The sequence below is a fragment of the Rhinichthys klamathensis genome, unplaced genomic scaffold (assembly GCF_029890125.1).
Source record: "Rhinichthys klamathensis goyatoka isolate OS25496 unplaced genomic scaffold, OSU_Roscu_1.1 h1tg000245l_1, whole genome shotgun sequence".
Classification (NCBI taxonomy): Eukaryota; Metazoa; Chordata; class Actinopteri; order Cypriniformes; family Leuciscidae; genus Rhinichthys; species Rhinichthys klamathensis.
This window is the reverse complement of record NW_026606767.1, coordinates 25,401-45,020: the sequence shown is the minus strand read 5'-3', so window position 1 is coordinate 45,020 and position 19,620 is coordinate 25,401. Positions and strand designations below refer to the sequence as shown.

The window sequence follows — 19,620 nt, the reverse complement described above, 5'->3', positions numbered from 1 at the left end:
ATTAAATGAAGCCTATTTTAAGAACCATATATATTTGTGTTTGTATATATATATATATATATATATATTAGCACTGTCAAATCGATTAATTGCATCAAACATAAATGTTTGTGTTAATATGTTTGTATATATATTATATGTGTAGGTGTATATATATACTGTATATATACACTGTAAATATATATATATATATATGTATACACACATATGTACATACACACACATATATTATATAAACACAAACTTTTGTGTTGGATGCGATTCATCGATTTGACAGCCCTAATATATATATATATATATATACAGACAGTATATATATTTGACATAATATAATGGCATAAGTACATTTACACAACTGCCTCATGTAAATAAAAACTAATTCTAATTACTAAAAAGTATTTAAATATATTATTATATATTTTATTCAATATTATTGAAATGGTCTAGTATGTTTACAACATGGCAGTATTTGTTATACAAAAATTATACAAACAGATAATAGTAATGAGAATTTAATGTTTGTAATCGTCAAGTAATGTCACGAAAATGGTTCTAAAAATAGGCATATTTCATGTAAAATTTTTTTTTGTTTTTTAATTTTCAATTAAATTACATTTACTTTTTATGATACGTGTTGGAACGCTGCTTTATAGAAAATAAAAAAAATATAGTTTTCATGAGATTCACCTAAATAAAATAACCAAAATGTAGAAATTGTGCCCTTCTTTCAGTGTTGTTTGAGTGCAGACATTGTTAAAGGGCGTTACATTTTCCATTTCTTTCTTTAATAATGTGCAACTCAATCCCTGTCATTTATACTTGAGTGGCAGACGCAGGATTTGAGAGAATGAAATATTAACAGCAACTCAAGACATCAGAGCTTCCCATGAACGCAAACAATAAACCTTCAAAACAACAAAATGATCGCATGTAAACATTAAAAAAAATTAAACACACAATTATTACAGTTATTTCTGCACAACTAGAAGCACCTAAATGTGTTTTCAAACCATGGTTAAAATAGTTAACTAGTTTTGTTACTTGAAATGAATATAAAGTATAAAAAACGTCTTTTTATTTCGGAGAGTTGCCAAATCTTCATTTAGTTTATCCTAATGTACTACAATAACAAAACTAAGACTGAAATAAAAAATATTTATAAAATAAATATTAAAAATATTAATAAAAACAAAACAAAATGAAAAAAGATATAAAAAAAAGTGCAGTTCCATTTGGTGCAACTAGTGGTACAAAAATATACATTTAACCTTCAATTCACATTTTATTTTTGTGCCACTTTGTTTTAGTATCAAGTTTTCTATTTAGTTTTATTCTTGAATACATTTCAGTGTTTTTTCTCACTGTACCAGGGTCATAAACACTCTAATGATGTTTTATTTTTGCTTTCAAAACTGGAATAATTCCATGTCAGACAATACTAGGGCTGTAGCGTACCATATGAATTAAAGGGATAGTTCACCCATTTACTCACTCTCATGTTGTTCTAAACCTGTATGAGTTTCTTTCTTCTGATTTTGAAGAATGCCGGTAACTAGTTAGTTGATGGTAACCATTGACTTCCATTAAAGGAAACAAATTACTATGGAAGTCGACGGGGTCAATCAACTGTCCGGTAACCATCATTCTACCAAATATCTTCTTTTGTGTTCAGAAGACAGGTTTAGAACAACATAACTTTCATTTTTGAGTGAACTATCCCTTTAATATCTGTGCGTTGGCATAATCTCATAGCAGCAGAAGGATGTATAGGTACAGAGGAAGCAGCAGGTTGTCTATCTGTGACGTGTACGCCTCCAACATGGCCACCATGGTGATCGAGCCCACCACCCACGAGTAGCTGGCGTTCAGGTTTATACTGCTGTCGGCGATGAGGAAAACCACCACTGCGATGATCTGAGCGAACACTGAGGTCGCCGTGCCCTCGAAGGTCTTCTTAGTGCCGGGCCAGCGGATCTCGCCGACCGAGCTGCCGAAGACGGACGCCACGGTGTCGCCGACTCCCACGGCCAGCACGCCGGCGTAGGGCACCAGGCCGCCGGCGCCCCCGAGGCCTCCTTTAGGGGTGCAGGTCCCGGGGGACAGCCAGATGGGAAGGGCGACGCCGAGGAGAAGGTAGATGTGAGTGAGAATGAGCGGTCCTGAGTCTCTCTCGTCCAGGAATAAAGTGAGAAGGCATCTCAGCAGAGGCCCGAAAGGTCGGATGCGGAAATAGCGGACGAATTCCAGGAACAAAAGCGCTGAGAGGCACGCGACCGCGGACAAGTGGAGCAGAGGGCGGTCTAGTGCGAGTCCGGGTGCGAAGGTTAACACGGTGAGCAGGTGGAAATACTTCCGCACGGTCGTGGACGCCTGGTGCTTCTTACTGCCGCCCGAGCGGTGGCTGTTTTGATGCATCACAACGGCAATAGCTAGAAGCAACAGTGAAGCCCAGAATCCAATGAGCCAAAGGCGGGTCCTGCTCTCAGTGATGAAATGCATCAGCCAGGTGATGGGGTGATGCTGCGTGAGCAGGGAGAGCCAAGGAACCAACAAGCCCAAGCCCAAAACCACAGTCATGGTGTGGAAGAAGAGCGACGCCGACCAGGTTTCCGATTCCATGAATACGAAGAGCACCGCGAAGAAGATTCCCAATAGCACCAAACCTAACACGGCGACCGGGAGGAAATACGGAAGCGGGTCGGAGTTCGCGTTCCCGGACGAGACCAGAGAGCGCTTAATGAGCTGGTTGATAATGAAACTAATCCCGCCGAGGATGAGGAGGGCCTCGCCGGGGGTGAAGCAGCGTGGGAGCAGGTACAACAGGATCAAGCTCACGTACACAAAAATCAGCAACACCTCCAAGACTTCAATCACCTCGGACACTGTCAGCGTTTGCTTCACGGTGTACAGAATGGCGCTGCTGGCGATGCCGGCTATGACGCAGGTGTTTGTGGGCACCGGGCGTGTGATTCCCAGCGCAATGAGAGACAGGAACAGAGCCAACATCATGCCTATCACTGTTATGACCATGGCGAAGCGCTCCATGTAAACGTTTCCCACGATGACGCAGCGTCCCCTCAAAGCGAGACCCAGCAGAGGCATCACCATGCTGGCCGGTAAGACGCCGCTGTTGGCCGAGGGGCGAAACTGGAACACGGCGGCGCCGGTCCGAAGCAGGCGATCCCATTTGTGCTGAACATAGAAAGCCTGGACCGCCAGAGCGATGCAACACCAGGACAGCTGGTTCCACACGGCCATGTGAACGGAAATCACCATAGCAAACACCACAGCGGATTCAACCAACACGGGATCCATCTGCATGATCGCGGGTGTGTGACAAAGGTTTACAAGAATGAGGGACTTCAAATGTGGTAGTCTGTCAGAAACTTCCAGGTGCACACACAAACATCGTCCACTTCTCGGGCTCCTGCACACGCCAAATTAGACCTGGGTAAAAAAAATATAAAAAAACATCAAAATATCATTAGAGAAAAACCATAAAACTTGACAAATATTTAATAATATGATGTTTTCTCTCACTTTAAGCACAAAAAACCCACATAATAAACTAAAATTAATCAAATTTAATAAAACATTTCTCTCACTTGTAGCATTTTTCTCCCCACACACACACACACACAAAAAGGTACTTTTTTGGACATGGTACCCGATTAATATGAATATATTTTTAAACATGCACTATCATGATTTTCACATATATATCATAGTAATGTCATAGTATTTTTTAATTTGGAGTATGGAAAATGGTAATCGTTTAGTATAATATATGTCAAAGTACTATGGTATTAACATCTGATACTTTCACTGAACTATGGTATTTTTTCTAAAGTCATTACTCAATATAATGGTAAAAAATCTGAAATAAATAAATTATTTTACTCAATGTGATGAGAGATGTTCAATGATGGCAACCTACCTAGACAATTTTTTTGGGCACAATAGAGATCAACCGATATTGATTTTTTATAACCGATACCAATTATTTGCATGTTTATGTGCCCGATAACCGATATATAGAACCGATATTTATTTATTGTTTTATTTCTGTTTTTGACAATTATAACAACAGCACTGAACTGAACAAACCGTTTTATTTAGCACTTTTTATACTGTAATTTCTGAAATTTCACTCCCCCATTGCATACAAAACAAAACACACTTTTAAATCAATAAATAGAGTCTGAAAGAGGGCAAAAAATTAAATATAATGGACATAATCAATGATCCCCATGACGCCAAAAAATGCTGGAGTTTATATTCTCTCACTACGGAAGGAGGGTGGCAAATTTCTCAATGGCATTTGAACTCTAGACACTGTGAACTTTAGCACTGTTGAACGCCCAACAGCAGCTATTTCTAAACATGGTAAATTATGAAAAGACAGCATCACTTTGTCAGCAAAAGTAAAACGATCTGGTTTTAATGGCTGGGTGCTCTGGCATTACAGTGATTAATAATATATGGATAATAGTGTATCATTCACTGTACTTTAATTTAAAATATTAGTGTTTAAAATGTTTGGAGAGAAAAAACAATGTATGAAAAACAATAATATAAATGAGATGTGTTATGAGTATCCAGGAATAAATATTACAAATAATGTAATAAAAAAATAATTATAGAAATTTGTAAATAATATGTATTTTATAAGTACCAAGAATATAATATATTATAAATTACACATTTTACCACATCTTTGTTCAATGCAATCTGCCTGGGTGCTTATAAAATGCATTACATGCGCCTGAATCATATATCAGCAGAACATTAGCTTATTAATGCATTCATATTGTGCAATTGAATATGTTATACACATTTGATGGAATTGTCAGTCTTAACATTAAATCCGAATACTAATCCAACAGCAATGCTGTTATTTCAAACGGTTTTACAGTGTTTATTTACAGTTAGAGAGAGTGCTGTTAGTCTCTACGGCAGAAATGACAGCTCATTCACTGCAACACCAGCTGTTCATTAAACACACTGCATGGTAAATAAACGCAGAAACATCCTTTTACACCAAACGACGCGTCAACCTACCTATTTCTCTGTGATTGAACGCTTGCCTCTTGAACAAAAGATTGTATTCCTTATGTTTTACTGTGACTCGTGCGTTGTAAGATCAGCTGCTCACTGACTGACGGTGGGAGCGGCCATCAACTGGGTCACGTGGTGTCAGGAGAATCATGTGACCAATGTCAAAACAAAAAAATCTTAGTCAAGTGTTTTAAGCAGATAACATTTTTTACTATCTTTAATTTAAATGGATATATGTTAACATAAGTATTTTATGAATATATATGTATTTTTAGGATTTAATCAAGTCATGTGATAGGGGAGTGCGCGTTAGTGTGTCACGTGATTCGGGTGAAGATGGCGGACTCGGAGATGTGTGTCAGGTAAAATGGAAGAAAGAGAAACTTACTAGTGTTGTTCTCAAAGAGCTAGAGCGAAATTTGTAGATGGAGAATGTGTCGATATTGTATATCTCGTATGCAGCCATAATATGCGTGGGAAATAGGACTTCTACGAGCTGTTTATTTGACATTTAACGGCAACACGAGTCGGTCGCGTGCGTTGGCTGGCAGACCCGCGCTACTGAAATTCAAATGTTAACTTGAACAGTTTATAACCGATTTTATTAAACCCGGAACTTCTCTAATAATAAATAAAATAAAGATATTCATATTGATTATTTGTGAAAAATTTCCATTTGTTTTGACTTAGTCGGTTAGAACACATTGCAGTAGTTTGAAGTGATGAATGAGTTTCATCGTGTATGTTGTGTACGATCTTATCTATTACAGTCTAATCTATCTATACACATGTAGGATGTATAACTTACGTTATATGTGGTGTGTATATATATTTTATATAGGATAAAATGGAAAATTGACATACAATTTTAAGAGCTGTCTCGAGTTGTGACAAGTTATAATTCTGATAAAACAAATTTTCAGTTCTTAAAAAATTGTGACCAGTTACACGACTTGTAATGAATATGTAAATTTTAAACAAATGTTTTGATGTTATTTTTATGTAATTTATTTTTGTGTGAACTACCCATATATCTATATACTGTATGCAATGGACCCAATAAACATCATAATGACACAATGGTAAAACGTTATATTATCAGTTCTGGAATAATCTCTGTCATATTGCAAAGCATAAGGAGAAGAAAAAAAATGCTCTCCATTAAGTTTATTAACAATGGCACATTTAAAAACTTATTTAGGAGCAGCCGAGAGTTATGGACTATCTTGCTGGGAAGATCTGCACTCCGAGAACCGGTTGGTACACAAACCAATTATTTCTGATGTTGTTCTGTCATTTAATTACACTAATTACACAGATTTTTATTAAAAAGCTGTGCATGTTCAATGATAGTTAATTATAGATAATTCTGTGAGGAAACGATATTAATAATGCTGTTTTATTCTAAGAAGGTACTGGTCTGACGAGATATACTTGTATAATGTATCTTATAGAGTTCCTGTCTCTCCATCATTTGTGAAATGTGAATTTATTTGTATGATCTGACAGGGCCAAATTGAAGCTGAATTGAATCGGAACTGGGAGAGACTTCTACAGGGTCTGTCCTTCTACAAACCACCCAGGTAACACAAAATCCTAGAAATAAATAACTTTAACAAATATGAGATTGGCTTCATCCAGCTAGGAAGATACTATCTGATGGTATATACTTGATGTTCTACTTCTTGAAAGTATCCATAGCTACATTTACACACAATCAACTAATCCGTTTGTAATCAATTGGACTGTAAAGCCTTTGTGTAAATTGATCTGATTGATCTCAATCCGAATGAAATGTCAATCGTATTGAAAGGGGTGGTGTAGGCCTGAAATAATCAAATCAACAGGGGGAAAAAAGCCTATATACTCTTGAATCTAACTTATTTCAATGAAAATAAAAAAATATCTTTCTCACATGTGTTATTATTAGACATAAGATTATATTAGAAAGGTTTTGGATATGTCATTAAGACCAAAATGACAATTATACTCCTGGTCGCTCTGTTCTCGGTTTCTGAACGTGGCGACTAGGCACTGCATATGTGCTGAAGATTTGTTGCGAAATTCATATTATGAACATGTAAACAAATATGTGAATCAGATTGCAAAGTTTAGGGTTCATATAAACAGACCTTTCAGGAATCATTTGTTTAGATGAAAATTTGTGCAAGTAAGCATGCCTCATGAAATTTGTCCTCTTACTTTTGTTATGAAGTCATGAAATGTTATGTGCAGCACGTCGGCCGCAGACAAGCTGAAAGCAGATAAAAACACAGCACAAGCTCTCAAAGACTTTGGGCTCAGGATCAGCAAACTCCTGGTAAGTGTCTGGGAACATTGGCTTTGTTTTAAATGCTAGTGGTGAGCTGCCTTCTTAGACCACAACATTAAATGCAAAAGTTCTGAGTTAGCAGATTTATTGGTTATAATATGCATGTTTTTATGCTTCTGAAACCCCAAAATGCTTTATAGGATGATGTCTTAATAGGTTTTGAAATGGATTGCATTCTCATTATTTGATTCATACATAATGACATGGTAAATCTGTCTGGATTGAGACTTCAGGAATGGATAAATGTGTGTTTATCATGTAAGGGTTTGGATGAACAGCAGAGCGTGCAGATTCTTCAATGTTACCTTCAGGAGGACTACAGGGGCACGCGAAACACACTCAAGGTGAGCCCGGCCTCAAATGGCACATGCATGTACATCTGATGTGTTCACACAAACATGGTGAGAGCTTTTGAATAAATGGTTAATCCTCTTTTGTTCCCATTAGGCGGTGCTGCAAGATGAGAGACAGAGTCAAGCTCTGCTTCTGAAGGTAGACCTCCTTATGTCTTTTCAGTTTTGTCTGTCAAATCACTTTGTATACGAGTACTTGTTGAGACAAAATGACTATAGAAATGTGATGCCGATGTTGTAATTGTGTTGCACAGATAGCAGATTACTACTATGAAGAGAGACTGTGTGTTCTGCGCTGCGTTCTCCACCTCCTCACATACTTCCAGGATGAGAGACATCCATACAGGGTAAATAATAGTAGCAGAGATAAGCTGTTGTATCAGACAGTCAGAAAACCAGATGAATTTAATTCTTCCTCTTTCTCACTTTAGGCAGAGTACTCCAACTGTGTTAGTCAACTGGAGAAAGATCTGGTGTCCAATTACAGGAAGCAGTTTGAGTTGCTGTCCAAATTAGAAGCTCCAACATGGGAGACGCATGGAAACCTGATGGTGAGAAGAAGATTGGTACTCTGATTATGTTTAGAGCAGCATCATAATTAATTACTCATATAGAATTTGACTCAGGATCTATTCATCTCATCTCTGTGTAGACGGAGAGGCAGGTGTCCCGCTGGTTTGTGCAGTGTCTAAAGGAGCAGGCCCTTCTGCTGGAGATCTTGTTCCTGTATTATGCATACTTCGAGATGCCGCCCAATGACCTTTCCACATTCACACGGCTGTTTAAGGAGCAAGGCTTTGGACTGCGGCAGACCAATCGACACCTTGTGGACAAGAGCATGGATGCACTGGTTGAACGCATTGGGTCAGTCACCTGCTCCTTTTCCTCTCATACACTCGGAAACAGAGTTTTATAATATATTGACTGACTGTGCCATCCTCCCAATAGGTATTTTAGTTCTTTGATTCTTGTGGAGGGGATGGATATCGACTTCCTGCATAAATGTGCTCTGGAGGACCGAACCGAACAGCATCAGTTTTATGACCAACAGGATGTTTGCAAGGTAATCCTGACCAGGGACCGTTCAGATACAGCAACTAATTGTGGTTGGTTTTTGTTCAAAAGTTTGAGGTCCATTTTCTTTTTAAAGATTTAAAAAACAAAAACAAAATGTTTTAATGCTTCTGAAAACTCTCTTATGCTCACCAAGGCTGCATTTATTTAGCCTAATAAAAAATACAGTAAAAACAGCCATTACTCCAAGTCAGTCATGTCACATGATCCTTCAGAAATCATTCTAATATGCTGAAATGTTTATGCTGAAGCATTTCTTATCATTATCAATTTTGAAAACAGTTGTTGATACATTGTTTTTCAGGATTCTTTGATGAACAAAGTTCAAAAGAACAGCATTTATTTGAAATAGAACTATTTTGTAACATTTTAAATGCCTTTACTATATCTGTTTGAACAATTTAATGTCCTTGCTGAATAAAAGTATTTAAATAATCGTACTGACCCCAAACTTTTCAATGGTTGTGTATATTAAGAAATTACCTTTTAAAAATGGATAGTTGTAGCTCTGAAATCTTATTGAATCCGCAACCTTGTTTTACCTAAAATCTAGAGACTTGCTTTAAAAAATAGTGATTACTGGCTGTTATGTGTGTGTGCAGGAGGTGGATCAGATGCTGTTGACTTTTGGTGACATCTCTCACCACGGGCCGGTTCTGTTGGCGTGGGTTCTGCTGCAACACACACTGCATCCAGAGGAAGTCAGCTCTGTGATCAGACGTCTAGGACACACTACGCTTCAGCTGGGAGTCTTCCAGTACCTCACCAACACGCTGCAGGCGCTCGGCAATGCTGGAAATAATGTAAGGACAGCTTTCTATCACTGTTGCAGGAACCCTTGAATAACATTAGACCAGTGGTTCTCAACTTTTGACTTGAAGGTCCTGTGTTGTCCAGCACAATACTGAAAGCCCCATATAGGCTGAGATATTTCTGGTAATTCTGTTATAATTATGACAAAACTGCTCATTTTCAAACTTTTATTAACAGAAACTTGGGGTGTTGATATTAAATGATGATATTAAATAATGATTAAATTAACCCTGATTATTTTCCATAAGTTTCAAGAACTTCAAAAAGAACAATAGTTATTGTTATTAAATTTGGTTTCAGTATACCTTGATTATGTGTTTAGTTTTATTTACCATTTTAATTTAGATTAATTTACATTTAAATGCTAGGAAGCTGTAGAACAACAACTTGTGTATTGTATATAACAAATTGCTTAGCTAAAAAAAAAAACTTTTCTCAGATGGTGACATGGACTTAAACATGCTGCCCACTGTCTCTCTCTTTCTAGTGTACAGCGAGCACTGCACGAATGTGTATTTATGGACTCCTGTCTTTTGTCATCACCTCTTTTGAAGAAGACACACTCGGCAGCCAACAGGTGCAAAAATACACATTTACAGAGTTCTTAACTGGTATTAGTTATTAAGTTATGCATTCAACTTGGACTCATTAATTAATTGTGATTATTCTGTCTGTAGCACCTGATCAATGCAGCATGTGAAGTTCTTGCTGCACCGAGTCTGGCTGAGCTTTTCTGGGAGTCGGTGAGCAAAACAGTTGATGCACATTAAATACAACTTCACTATTTGTATATTCTCTTTCTTTACTGATGGTGCGTCTAAAATCTCTTACTGCTTTTGAGTTTGAATTTACTTCACGATCATTAAAAGAGGCAGGAGGACTGCAGATGTGGCCAATAAACTGCAATAAGCAATAAACTGCAATGTCCATTAGGTAAGATGCCTAGACAGACATGGAGACAGTGCCAAACCACGTGTAACCTTATGTTCCCCAAGACGTGTATTGACACGTTAAGACAAATGCCGGAAATAAAACCAGTTGAAAGTGAAAGTGAATGTGTATAGAACGAATACATAGTATTGTAGTATGAATGAAAATCAGATGTACTACATCCGCCTTGTTTTTACTGTCACATGACCTACCAGCGTCAGTTGCGTGGCTTCACTGCCATTCATACATTCTCTCCTGTAGACTCATGGGATAGTAACGTGTCCAATGAATGCGCCCTTCAGTAACTCGGCAGAAGTAGTAGGTCATCGGGGTACTTTTTGCCTACTGTTTTTTTAATACTATGTTTTCGGACAGTATTTGATTTCGGGCGCAGAGTATATGTTTTCTGAGATGCCTGTGTGATTTGAACTTTGACCTCTGGTTGTGCCCTACAGAAGCCGAACATGGGCCTGGGTGTGATTCTGGACAGTGCAGTGGGTTTGTTTCCATATAAGACTGGACCTTTACTACAGCTGCTCACTGCACTTCTGTCTGACAAATCTACAGCTAAGAAGGTACCAACAATTCATCTTTGTATGTATATATAATCTGGCCACTTTGTACCACACTGATATAAAAATACAAAGAGAAAGAAAGTATATTTCTTTCTTTATTATCAACAACATAAAGTGCTTTTAACATTACATCAGAGGTTCCCAAACTGGGGTTTGTGAAGGAACTGCTGATGAAAAGCTAACAATTAGTCATAAAAATATAAATAATTAAAAAATAAAAACACTAAAAAAATATGTTTTCTTTTATTACCTGCATGTCATGTGATCATTAAACGACATCCGAGAACTATCAACATGCAAATATGTTGTTAATTTTTTTTTTTTTTTACTTGCAATCTATTTTAGGCTGAGAAAAAAGTAACTAATCTGATTATGAGCATTTTAAAATGTAATATATTTTAATTACAACTGCTTAACATTTAGAATCTGATTATGTTATTGAGATTACATATATAATCAGTTACTACCCTCACTTTGTGTGTGTTTATAGATGTACACACTAGGGATGCAGCGATTACCGGATTTCACAATTAACCGCGCTTTAAAACGTCACGGTTAATTAATCGTAAAGACTATGCTACACCGAGTGTTCTGCAAAGTACGGAACTTTTGCACCTAACACAAAACGAAAACAGTTACACCAGCGGTGCACCAGCTTAAAGTGCCGTGCTCGTCAACCACTATGGCAGAGGGACTAAGCAAGCAGCGACGCTCTATTTCCACCGAAAAAACACCTTAAGTGCGTGTTCACATATCGCGTCTTTTGCGCGCTCAAGTTCGTTATTTCAAATGTAGGCGCGCGGTACGCTCATAATGGAAGCGACGCGCTCGTTTTTTCCAAGCGTTTTTTTATCGTGATAAAAACATCTCTACTTTTCAGAATGCCGCAAGCGCACCGTAGGTCAAGTGACAAGAACCAACACAGCAACGACAGACGCCTCCGGAGCGCAACCGCCCTATGGAAACCGCCCTTTTTCCCTTTGGAAAAAGGAGAACGCGGCGTGCAACTTTCAGCTTTCAGTGCAACGTAAAAAAAACAACAACAAAAAACAGCGGAATGTTTTGGTTACGCAAGTCTGTGGAAAACAGAATGTGACGTGCTCTCAAGAGTTTCAGTCAGTGAACATTTAACTTAATATCCTATTGCTTTCTCCTGTCTGTGTTGAGTAAATGTTAGGCTTTGTAGTTTTAATATGCCCGGTGTAAAACACTAACATAAGATCATGTAGACTTCTAGGACTACCAATTAACTGCATTTCAGTTATTAATAACACTGCATGAGAGATGTTCTCAGTTTCTTTCTATAATTTTTACTCAAACTTCAAACAAACAAACCAAAATAATGAGATTATAATAGATGATTTTCTAAAGGCACATGTAAAATTTGGATTAATAATTAAAAAAAGAGTATTAAAATAAGTACAATAATATTGGTGGATAACATTTGGACTATATTTGTTTTATTTTAAAAGAAATACATAGGCCTAATATTTAGCTTGCATTTAATTCAATAGAGCCAAATACTTTGTTTATTCTTATTTTCATTGGGATTTATTATCCCTTTATTTATGATTTTAAGTCAAATACCAACAATATATTGTTTTCATGTTATCAAGTTTTCTACCTCAGGTTGAAAATAAATTTAGAACAAACTAAAAACTTAATAATTTTGTGATCTATTTCAATCAAAGAGTCCTGCAGCCTTTGACTTAATTTGTTATTTTTAAAAGAAAAATGCTGGATGTTTACAAAGCACTTCTCTTTAATTCCAAAGGAAGAGATTGATTATTGTTTGCCATTTTATAATTTTGTACTGTGTTGTGGCAGCAATAAATAACACATTAAAATCTAGTGTTGAGTGTTCATGTGATATTATACATTAGTAGTGTTGTGAAATTAATTGATGCATAATAATCGTGATAATCGTTAAACCGTGATTATTTCTCAGACAATAATCGTACTTACAAAATCTGTAATCGTTGCATCCCTAGTACACACATGTACATGCTTTACATTTCTTGGACGTTTCATGGTCTGTCTCTCAGGTGTACACCTTCTTAGATAAGATGTCATTCTACACTGAAGCCTATAAGCACAAGCCCAACGACGTGATCTCCAGAGAGGATGGCACTTTGTGGAGGAGACAGACTCACAAACTCCTGTACCCTCTGGGTCAGTGCTGAGCACAGGAAGTCATACACAATCTGTCTGTTTCTGATTTCTCTTTACTTAATTGTATCTTTGTATGAAACCATAAAGATATGTTTTTGTGTATTATCTTTATGTTCAGGTGTAGGGCAGACCAACCTGCGGATGCCTCAGGGATGTTTCGGACAGGTGTGTGAAGTAAAACCGCTGTCAGTGGGTGAACAGGGCGTCCTTGTGCGCTGGGAATATTCCTACAGCTCATGGACTCTCTTCACATGTGAGATTGAGATGCTGCTGCATGTTGTCTCTACTGCAGGTACACACCCTCAAATCTTATATTTATTTAACTATAAACTTTTGGTGAAAGTATTGACCTGTTTTCACCTGCTATTGACATCTGTCTGGGGTGAATAGATGTGCTGGCACACTGTGAGAGAGTAAAGCCCATCTTGGATCTGGTTCATAAGATCATCAGCACTGATTGGACGGTGTCTGACTGTCTGCTGCCACTCACATCACGGATCTACATGCTTCTGCAGAGGTGAGATGCACACATAAACATGAAGACCAAACAGTTCATTAACAATGAAAATAACAGGATGTATTTGATTGTTCTGACAGGTTGACCTCAGTTATTAACCCTCCAGTAGATGTGATCACTTCTTGCGTCAACTGCCTTATTGCTCTGGCTGCCCGGCAGCCTGGGAAGGTAAAAGTTTACTATTGTATGAAAACTAAGTCAGTGTTATATAGAGCAATGAACTACAGACTAAACAACTTATCTTTCTGATGTAGGTTTGGTCCAGTCTGCATCACACCGGGTTTCTTCCATTCGCCTCCACTCCTCTGACTAACATGGCACAGACCATGAGGTGATACACAGACACATGCAGAGCCGCTGAACATGGACCGCATCATATTCACTTGTTGAAGTCAGAGAAACCTGAAGAATAACATGTTTGGGGTTTGTGTTTCAGTGCAGAGGGCATGAAGGCGGGTAATTATGGCAACCTGCTGGTGTTGATAGAACAGCCCAGAGGAGAGTACAGTGTGACCATTGCCTTTTTAAGACTGGTGACCACACTCGTCAAGGTAATGCATTTATCAATAATGTGAAAAAAAATGACCAAGTATCGGCTGGACAAGTATCACTACAGTACACATTCTGTATTGTAGATGCGTCACTGAGTTCATTTACACACAAGCAGCTCATAATCTGGTGTTTTCAGTGTCTCAGAGCGGCTTGGTTCACAGTAAAGGCTGCTTCACACCAACTTCATTCACATCTTCTCCGAGTCTGGGTCAGATAATGTAATGTGCATTTATAAACCCAACATGCACCACCCATCTTCCCAAATTTTGTGCTTATAAACTGGCTTTTGTTAACAAAAGAGAAGCTTTAAGGGCTACCTGCGTTTTCCAACTAAAACTTGGTTTAACATTTAAAAATTAAGAAATTAAGACAGCCATGTTTTTTATTTATAATTATAATAATAAGCATAATAAAAAAATTTAGTCACTGGTATATAATAATTTTTGACCTGGAGCATTTTTTCAATTTTAAAACGCAATCACGTTTATCAGAAAAACTACAAAAATATTTTTTTTTTCCTCAAATCATGAAGCTCCACTTCCGTGGTGGATGTTAAGTTGTGATGTGTGTGTATTTTCAGGGTCAGTTGGGCAGTACTCAGAGCAGAGGACTCATCCCATGTGTGCTACTGGTTCTGAAGGAAATGCTGCCTACTTATCATAAATGGCGGTACAACACGTATGGAGTGCGAGAGACGATCGGTGAGTAACTCGCATAACATAATTGTTTAAAAATCGCTCTTCAATTTCTCTAAATTTATTGGTATTTGCTTTACGGTCTGTCTCTTCACTGTCCTGTCTCAGGATGTTTGATTCTAGAGCTGGTTCATGCTATTCTAAATCTGAGTCAGGAGGGGGAGTCCGAGGGCAGGTAAGAGGATAAGGATATGTCATTATCAGTTATTTCATTTGGTGGTATTATATTTTCTCACATGCTTGACCTGTGTGTGACCTCTGCAGCGCCCCCAGTCTGCAGTCGTTGTGTATCTATAGTCTGGCCAACACAGAGGCAGGACAGGCTGTGGTCAACATCATGGGTGTGGGAGTGGACACAATCAACATGGTGCTAGCAGCACAGCCCAGCAGGTACACACTGATTCAGCCTTTAGTACAGGTTCAGTCTCTACATCCTCTTTACATGAATCAGTGAGTTTGTGTCTGTCTGACTCTGCAGTGGTGGCTCTGAGGGACCTGGTCAAGTTCTGATCCAAACAGTGAAGTTGGCGTTCTCAGTCACCAACAATGTGATCAGACTCAAACCGCAGTCTGATACGGCCTCACCTTTGGAGCAAGCTCTGACACATCACGGTTAGCACACACACTTCAGTGATATGAAATATCAGACTCTTGTCAGGGTTTGCTCACAATAATAAATAGTTGACCTTTTTCCTGTATTGCTTTGTTCCCAAACACCAGATTTTCATGCAACCGCTATGTTTTTCTTACAGGTGGTCATGGCAATAACCTGATCGCGGTGTTGGCAAAGTATATTTACCACAAGCATGACCCAGCACTGCCACGACTTGCTATACAGCTGCTGAAGAGACTTGCCACGGTAATGCTCCTGACTCCTCATTGTGGTCCTCATGTGGAAAACGGCTTCATAAAGGGACTAAATAATGTAGTTTTTATTTAACTTTAGGGTTAGAGTTACCTAAAACGTAAAAAAATTTAATAAATCTGAAATTGTAAATATTAGATGAAAAACATAATTTACTAAATTTAAACAATTCATAAATGTTGCCTTGGCAACTAACTGAAATATGTTTGTTAATCTCATATTTATAGTAATTAAATTGCTATGATAATTGTATTATAGTGATCTTAATTTAATAAGAAGTCACCATGTGTTTGTGCTGTGTACAGGTGGCTCCCATGTCTGTGTACGCTTGCCTGGGCAGTGACGCCGCTGCCATCAGAGATGCGTTTTTGACCCGACTGCAGAGCAGAACTGAAGACATGCGTATTAAAGTCACCATACTTGAGTTCCTCACAGTGGCTGTGGAAACGCAACCCGGACTCATTGAGCTCTTCCTCAACCTGGAGGCCAAAGATGCCAGCGACGGGGCAAAGGTCACATAGGGGATACAATTACTCATAGATATAGTGTGAGATGCTGAATGAGTCTGAGCAGTGTGTGACTGTCTGGTTCTGTCTCTCTCTGTGCGTAGGAGTTTTCTCTGGGAGCGTGGAGTTGTTTGTCGGTGGTGTTGGAGTTGTTGGACTCTAAGCAGCAGGGGAAGTACTGGTGTCCTCCTCTCCTGCAGAGGGCAGCACTGGCCTTCCTCCACGCGCTCTGGCAGGACAGACGGGACAGCGCTCTCTCCGTGCTCAGGACCAAGTGAGTGTCTCGCACATAACACATTTGGGCAACCTTTTTGACTCTAAGATCTCTTGTTGTCCAACTCAATTTTTGAAGTCATTTTCCATAATTATGACAAAGCTGTTTTTTTATAGAAACTAGGAGTAATGGTATATTTAATGAACCACTATTCATTTTGTGATTTGACAACTTTCAAAAAACTGTATTTTCTTCAATTAAAAGCAACAGTTACTGAGGGGGGAAATAGAAACGTTTTCATTATTTTCATATTTTTTTATAATTTTTAATGTTAATAATTTTGATTTGTGTTTTTTAGCATTTTATTTCGAGTTAGATTATTTTAAGCATATATGTCCACTTACATTGGTCAAGGATAGCCAGCATCATTTGGTTTGGTTGGTAAACATTTTTAATTAAACCAAGCATGTTATCATTTGTCGTTACAGAGAAAAATTCTGGGAAAACCTCACAACTCCTTTATTTGGAAACTTGCCTCCCCCATCCGAGACCACAGAGGTATGTGTTTGCATAAAAAGCTTGAAGACATTTGACTGCAGAATTGCGCTAATTCTGACAGACACTGAGGACATTCATGGATGTTCTCATGAGTTAACTTTTTATTTTATTTGTTAACATTAGTTAACTACATTAGTTAACATGAACTTACAATAAAAATACTTCTAAAGCATTTACTAATTGACTAAGAATAACAAAGATACGGTATGCTGTTAAAATACGGTAACAAATTAATTGCTCATTGTTAGTTATACATTAAAACTAATTACCCAGTTTTCTTTTAAGTTTGCCGATAGTAGTAATAGTTTTATATGAAAACGGTCTGGTGTGTCCTCATGAATAGTTGAGTTCTTGATAACTAAGTATTTTTTTCTAGTCTGATTGTTTCTTTGTGTTTGTTTTTGTGTAGCCATGTGTTCTGGAGTCTTGTGCCTTTGTGATGAAGATAATCGCCCTTGAGATCTACTATGTTGTCAGGTATGATATACATGCACGTCCAAACAGAATTTTCTGTTTCATTTAAAAACAGCCAGCCAAAAAGCTGCTTTAAAATAATAAATAAAACAAGTCTTTAGACTGAACACATCCTGTGTGTACACTCCTCGGTGTGTTTTTTTATCATCATGTTTTTGTTTGCAAACCCCAATACAGTTGCACACTTTCATGCTTCACATCAGTTGTCCATCTGTCTGTCTGTCTCTCTCAGTGGCGTGTTGGATCCATCGCTGAAAGCGGCTCTAGAGAGTTTCAGCAGTAAGCGCCGCTATGAGTTCTGGTCAGACTATGTGCGTGATCTGGTGTGTGTGGCGTGTGATGGAGAAGAGGAGGGTCTGCGTGCTCTGTCTGAGTCTCAGATGCTCATCTCTGCCTGGAGAACGCTTTTAATACTCTCCACCAGTCATGTGAGCAGCTACACTCAACTTCACATGCCTCACTATCTGAATACGGTTATACTGCTGGTACTGTGTTTATCATAACCAATCTTGTATGTGTGTGTTTGTAGTCTGAGGTGATGCATCTGAAGGATGACACTGTCAGGCAGAAGCTTTTCATGGACGTTTTGGAAGGTACCAAAGCAGCAGTAAGTTCCATTATACAAACAAGCTCCCACCTATCTAAATAGGGACTTTAACGTTCTTAAATTAAGACAGTTGTAATTATTAAAGATGAAGTCCTGACCTTACTGCTAAAAGAAAACTTTAGACCTTTTTTAAATGTATAGCAATGTCACAAACATACACGCTTGTAATGCATCAGTACAAAAACCTCAAACTCCCGTACATCAGCATAGTACAGGGTTGTCCAAACTCAGTCCTGGAGTTACGCTGTCCAGCAGAGTTTTGCCTCCACACACCTGCCTGGAAGTTTCTAGTATACCTAGTAAGACCTTGATTGGGTGGTTCAGGTGTTTCATTGGGGTTGGAGTTGAACACTGCAGGCCAATGGCCCTCCAGGAGCAGGATTGGTCACTCCTGGCATAGTTTGATCATCTCTCTCTTTTAGCTGCTGATGTCTCAGTCTGTGTTCTGTCTGCGTGTGGGATCCATGATGGTCACACTGCTCCTCATCCTCCTCAAACAGTGGAAAAGGTGTGTGTTTTTCTTCATGACTTATGTAGTGTAAATGATTGGCTCACAGCCTCACGTTTAAAATGAATAGCAAGATTTCTGCCAAGTTACTGAATACTGAATAGATGTTGATGTGTAAATCATGGTTACTATAGTTAACTAAAACCATTAAAAACATTTTCGTTACTTGAAATAAAATAACATTAAAAAAAAAAACTTTTATTTTAACTTAAAGGCACACTGTGGAACTTTTCAACCTTTATAATATATTACCAAAACCCATTGAGATGGTACATCGACTTACAATAGGTTGAATGACACGTCTGCCGAAGCCTGAAGGTGTCTGTATCGCTTTTACTAGCACTATGTAACTTCGGGTTTCGGGTAGGAACCCGAGCACAAAAAGAACTACAAAATTCGACCGCTTTACGGCATACGTCACTTCCCCCACCACCCCAACTTCCTCAAATTCTAACGTGAGAGCTCAACTCGCGTTTGATTGCCGGCGTCTCGATGTTGTCGTCATGGCTGAACCAACAGCTACTCGGAAGAAAGCGAAGAAAGCAAAGATTTTGTCAGAGGAGACCAAAAAAAGAAAAAGGGAGAGTTTAAAATAAACATCGGCATAAAAGTGTATATATAATGTAATATTTACTGCGAATTAGTGTAACAAAACTGATATAAGTCACAACATACTGCCGTATACAAATGTAAATGTTTTTTTCCTTTCAGCTCATATATGTTTGTATTTGTGTAAAAGGAAAAACAAACTGAAGACTACAAATAACAGAAATATGTAGTGAGTTATATCAGTTTTGTTACACGATTTCCCGACTAC

General features: G+C 38.2%; 2 protein-coding genes across 2 annotated transcripts in view; one reads left to right on the top strand and one right to left on the bottom strand.

Annotated features, from left to right (window-relative positions):
- Positions 1–1,688: 1,688 nt before the first annotated feature.
- Positions 1,689–5,185, bottom strand: dolk (dolichol kinase). Its single transcript, XM_056266125.1, has 2 exons — positions 5,062–5,185; positions 1,689–3,447 (listed from the first exon to the last, which is right to left on the bottom strand). Exon 2 carries the CDS (start codon positions 3,319–3,321, stop codon positions 1,747–1,749), a length of 1,575 nt encoding a protein of 524 aa, XP_056122100.1. The 5' UTR covers positions 3,322–3,447; positions 5,062–5,185; the 3' UTR covers positions 1,689–1,746.
- Positions 5,186–5,358: 173 nt separating this feature from the next.
- Positions 5,359–19,620, top strand: part of nup188 (nucleoporin 188) — a 33,793-nt gene continuing 19,531 nt past the window's right edge. The window contains exons 1-32 of the mRNA XM_056266112.1: positions 5,359–5,420; positions 6,260–6,314; positions 6,568–6,641; positions 7,294–7,378; positions 7,654–7,734; positions 7,838–7,882; positions 7,998–8,090; positions 8,175–8,294; positions 8,396–8,607; positions 8,692–8,806; positions 9,420–9,620; positions 10,118–10,207; positions 10,308–10,373; positions 11,016–11,135; positions 13,181–13,307; positions 13,426–13,599; positions 13,698–13,824; positions 13,905–13,992; positions 14,079–14,155; positions 14,261–14,375; positions 14,957–15,077; positions 15,180–15,246; positions 15,336–15,461; positions 15,550–15,683; positions 15,824–15,930; positions 16,242–16,448; positions 16,547–16,716; positions 17,145–17,214; positions 17,624–17,691; positions 17,921–18,116; positions 18,218–18,295; positions 18,718–18,803. Of these exons, the coding sequence (XP_056122087.1) occupies positions 5,395–5,420; positions 6,260–6,314; positions 6,568–6,641; positions 7,294–7,378; positions 7,654–7,734; positions 7,838–7,882; positions 7,998–8,090; positions 8,175–8,294; positions 8,396–8,607; positions 8,692–8,806; positions 9,420–9,620; positions 10,118–10,207; positions 10,308–10,373; positions 11,016–11,135; positions 13,181–13,307; positions 13,426–13,599; positions 13,698–13,824; positions 13,905–13,992; positions 14,079–14,155; positions 14,261–14,375; positions 14,957–15,077; positions 15,180–15,246; positions 15,336–15,461; positions 15,550–15,683; positions 15,824–15,930; positions 16,242–16,448; positions 16,547–16,716; positions 17,145–17,214; positions 17,624–17,691; positions 17,921–18,116; positions 18,218–18,295; positions 18,718–18,803 (3,521 nt within the window). The 5' untranslated portion in view covers positions 5,359–5,394. The remainder of the gene's footprint in view (positions 5,421–6,259; positions 6,315–6,567; positions 6,642–7,293; positions 7,379–7,653; positions 7,735–7,837; positions 7,883–7,997; positions 8,091–8,174; positions 8,295–8,395; positions 8,608–8,691; positions 8,807–9,419; positions 9,621–10,117; positions 10,208–10,307; positions 10,374–11,015; positions 11,136–13,180; positions 13,308–13,425; positions 13,600–13,697; positions 13,825–13,904; positions 13,993–14,078; positions 14,156–14,260; positions 14,376–14,956; positions 15,078–15,179; positions 15,247–15,335; positions 15,462–15,549; positions 15,684–15,823; positions 15,931–16,241; positions 16,449–16,546; positions 16,717–17,144; positions 17,215–17,623; positions 17,692–17,920; positions 18,117–18,217; positions 18,296–18,717; positions 18,804–19,620) is intronic.

Excerpts from the sequence above, each read along its gene's own strand:
- dolk (XM_056266125.1), bottom strand. The coding sequence starts at position 3,321 with ATGCAGATGGATCCCGTGTTGGTTGAATCCGCTGTGGTGTTTGCTATG.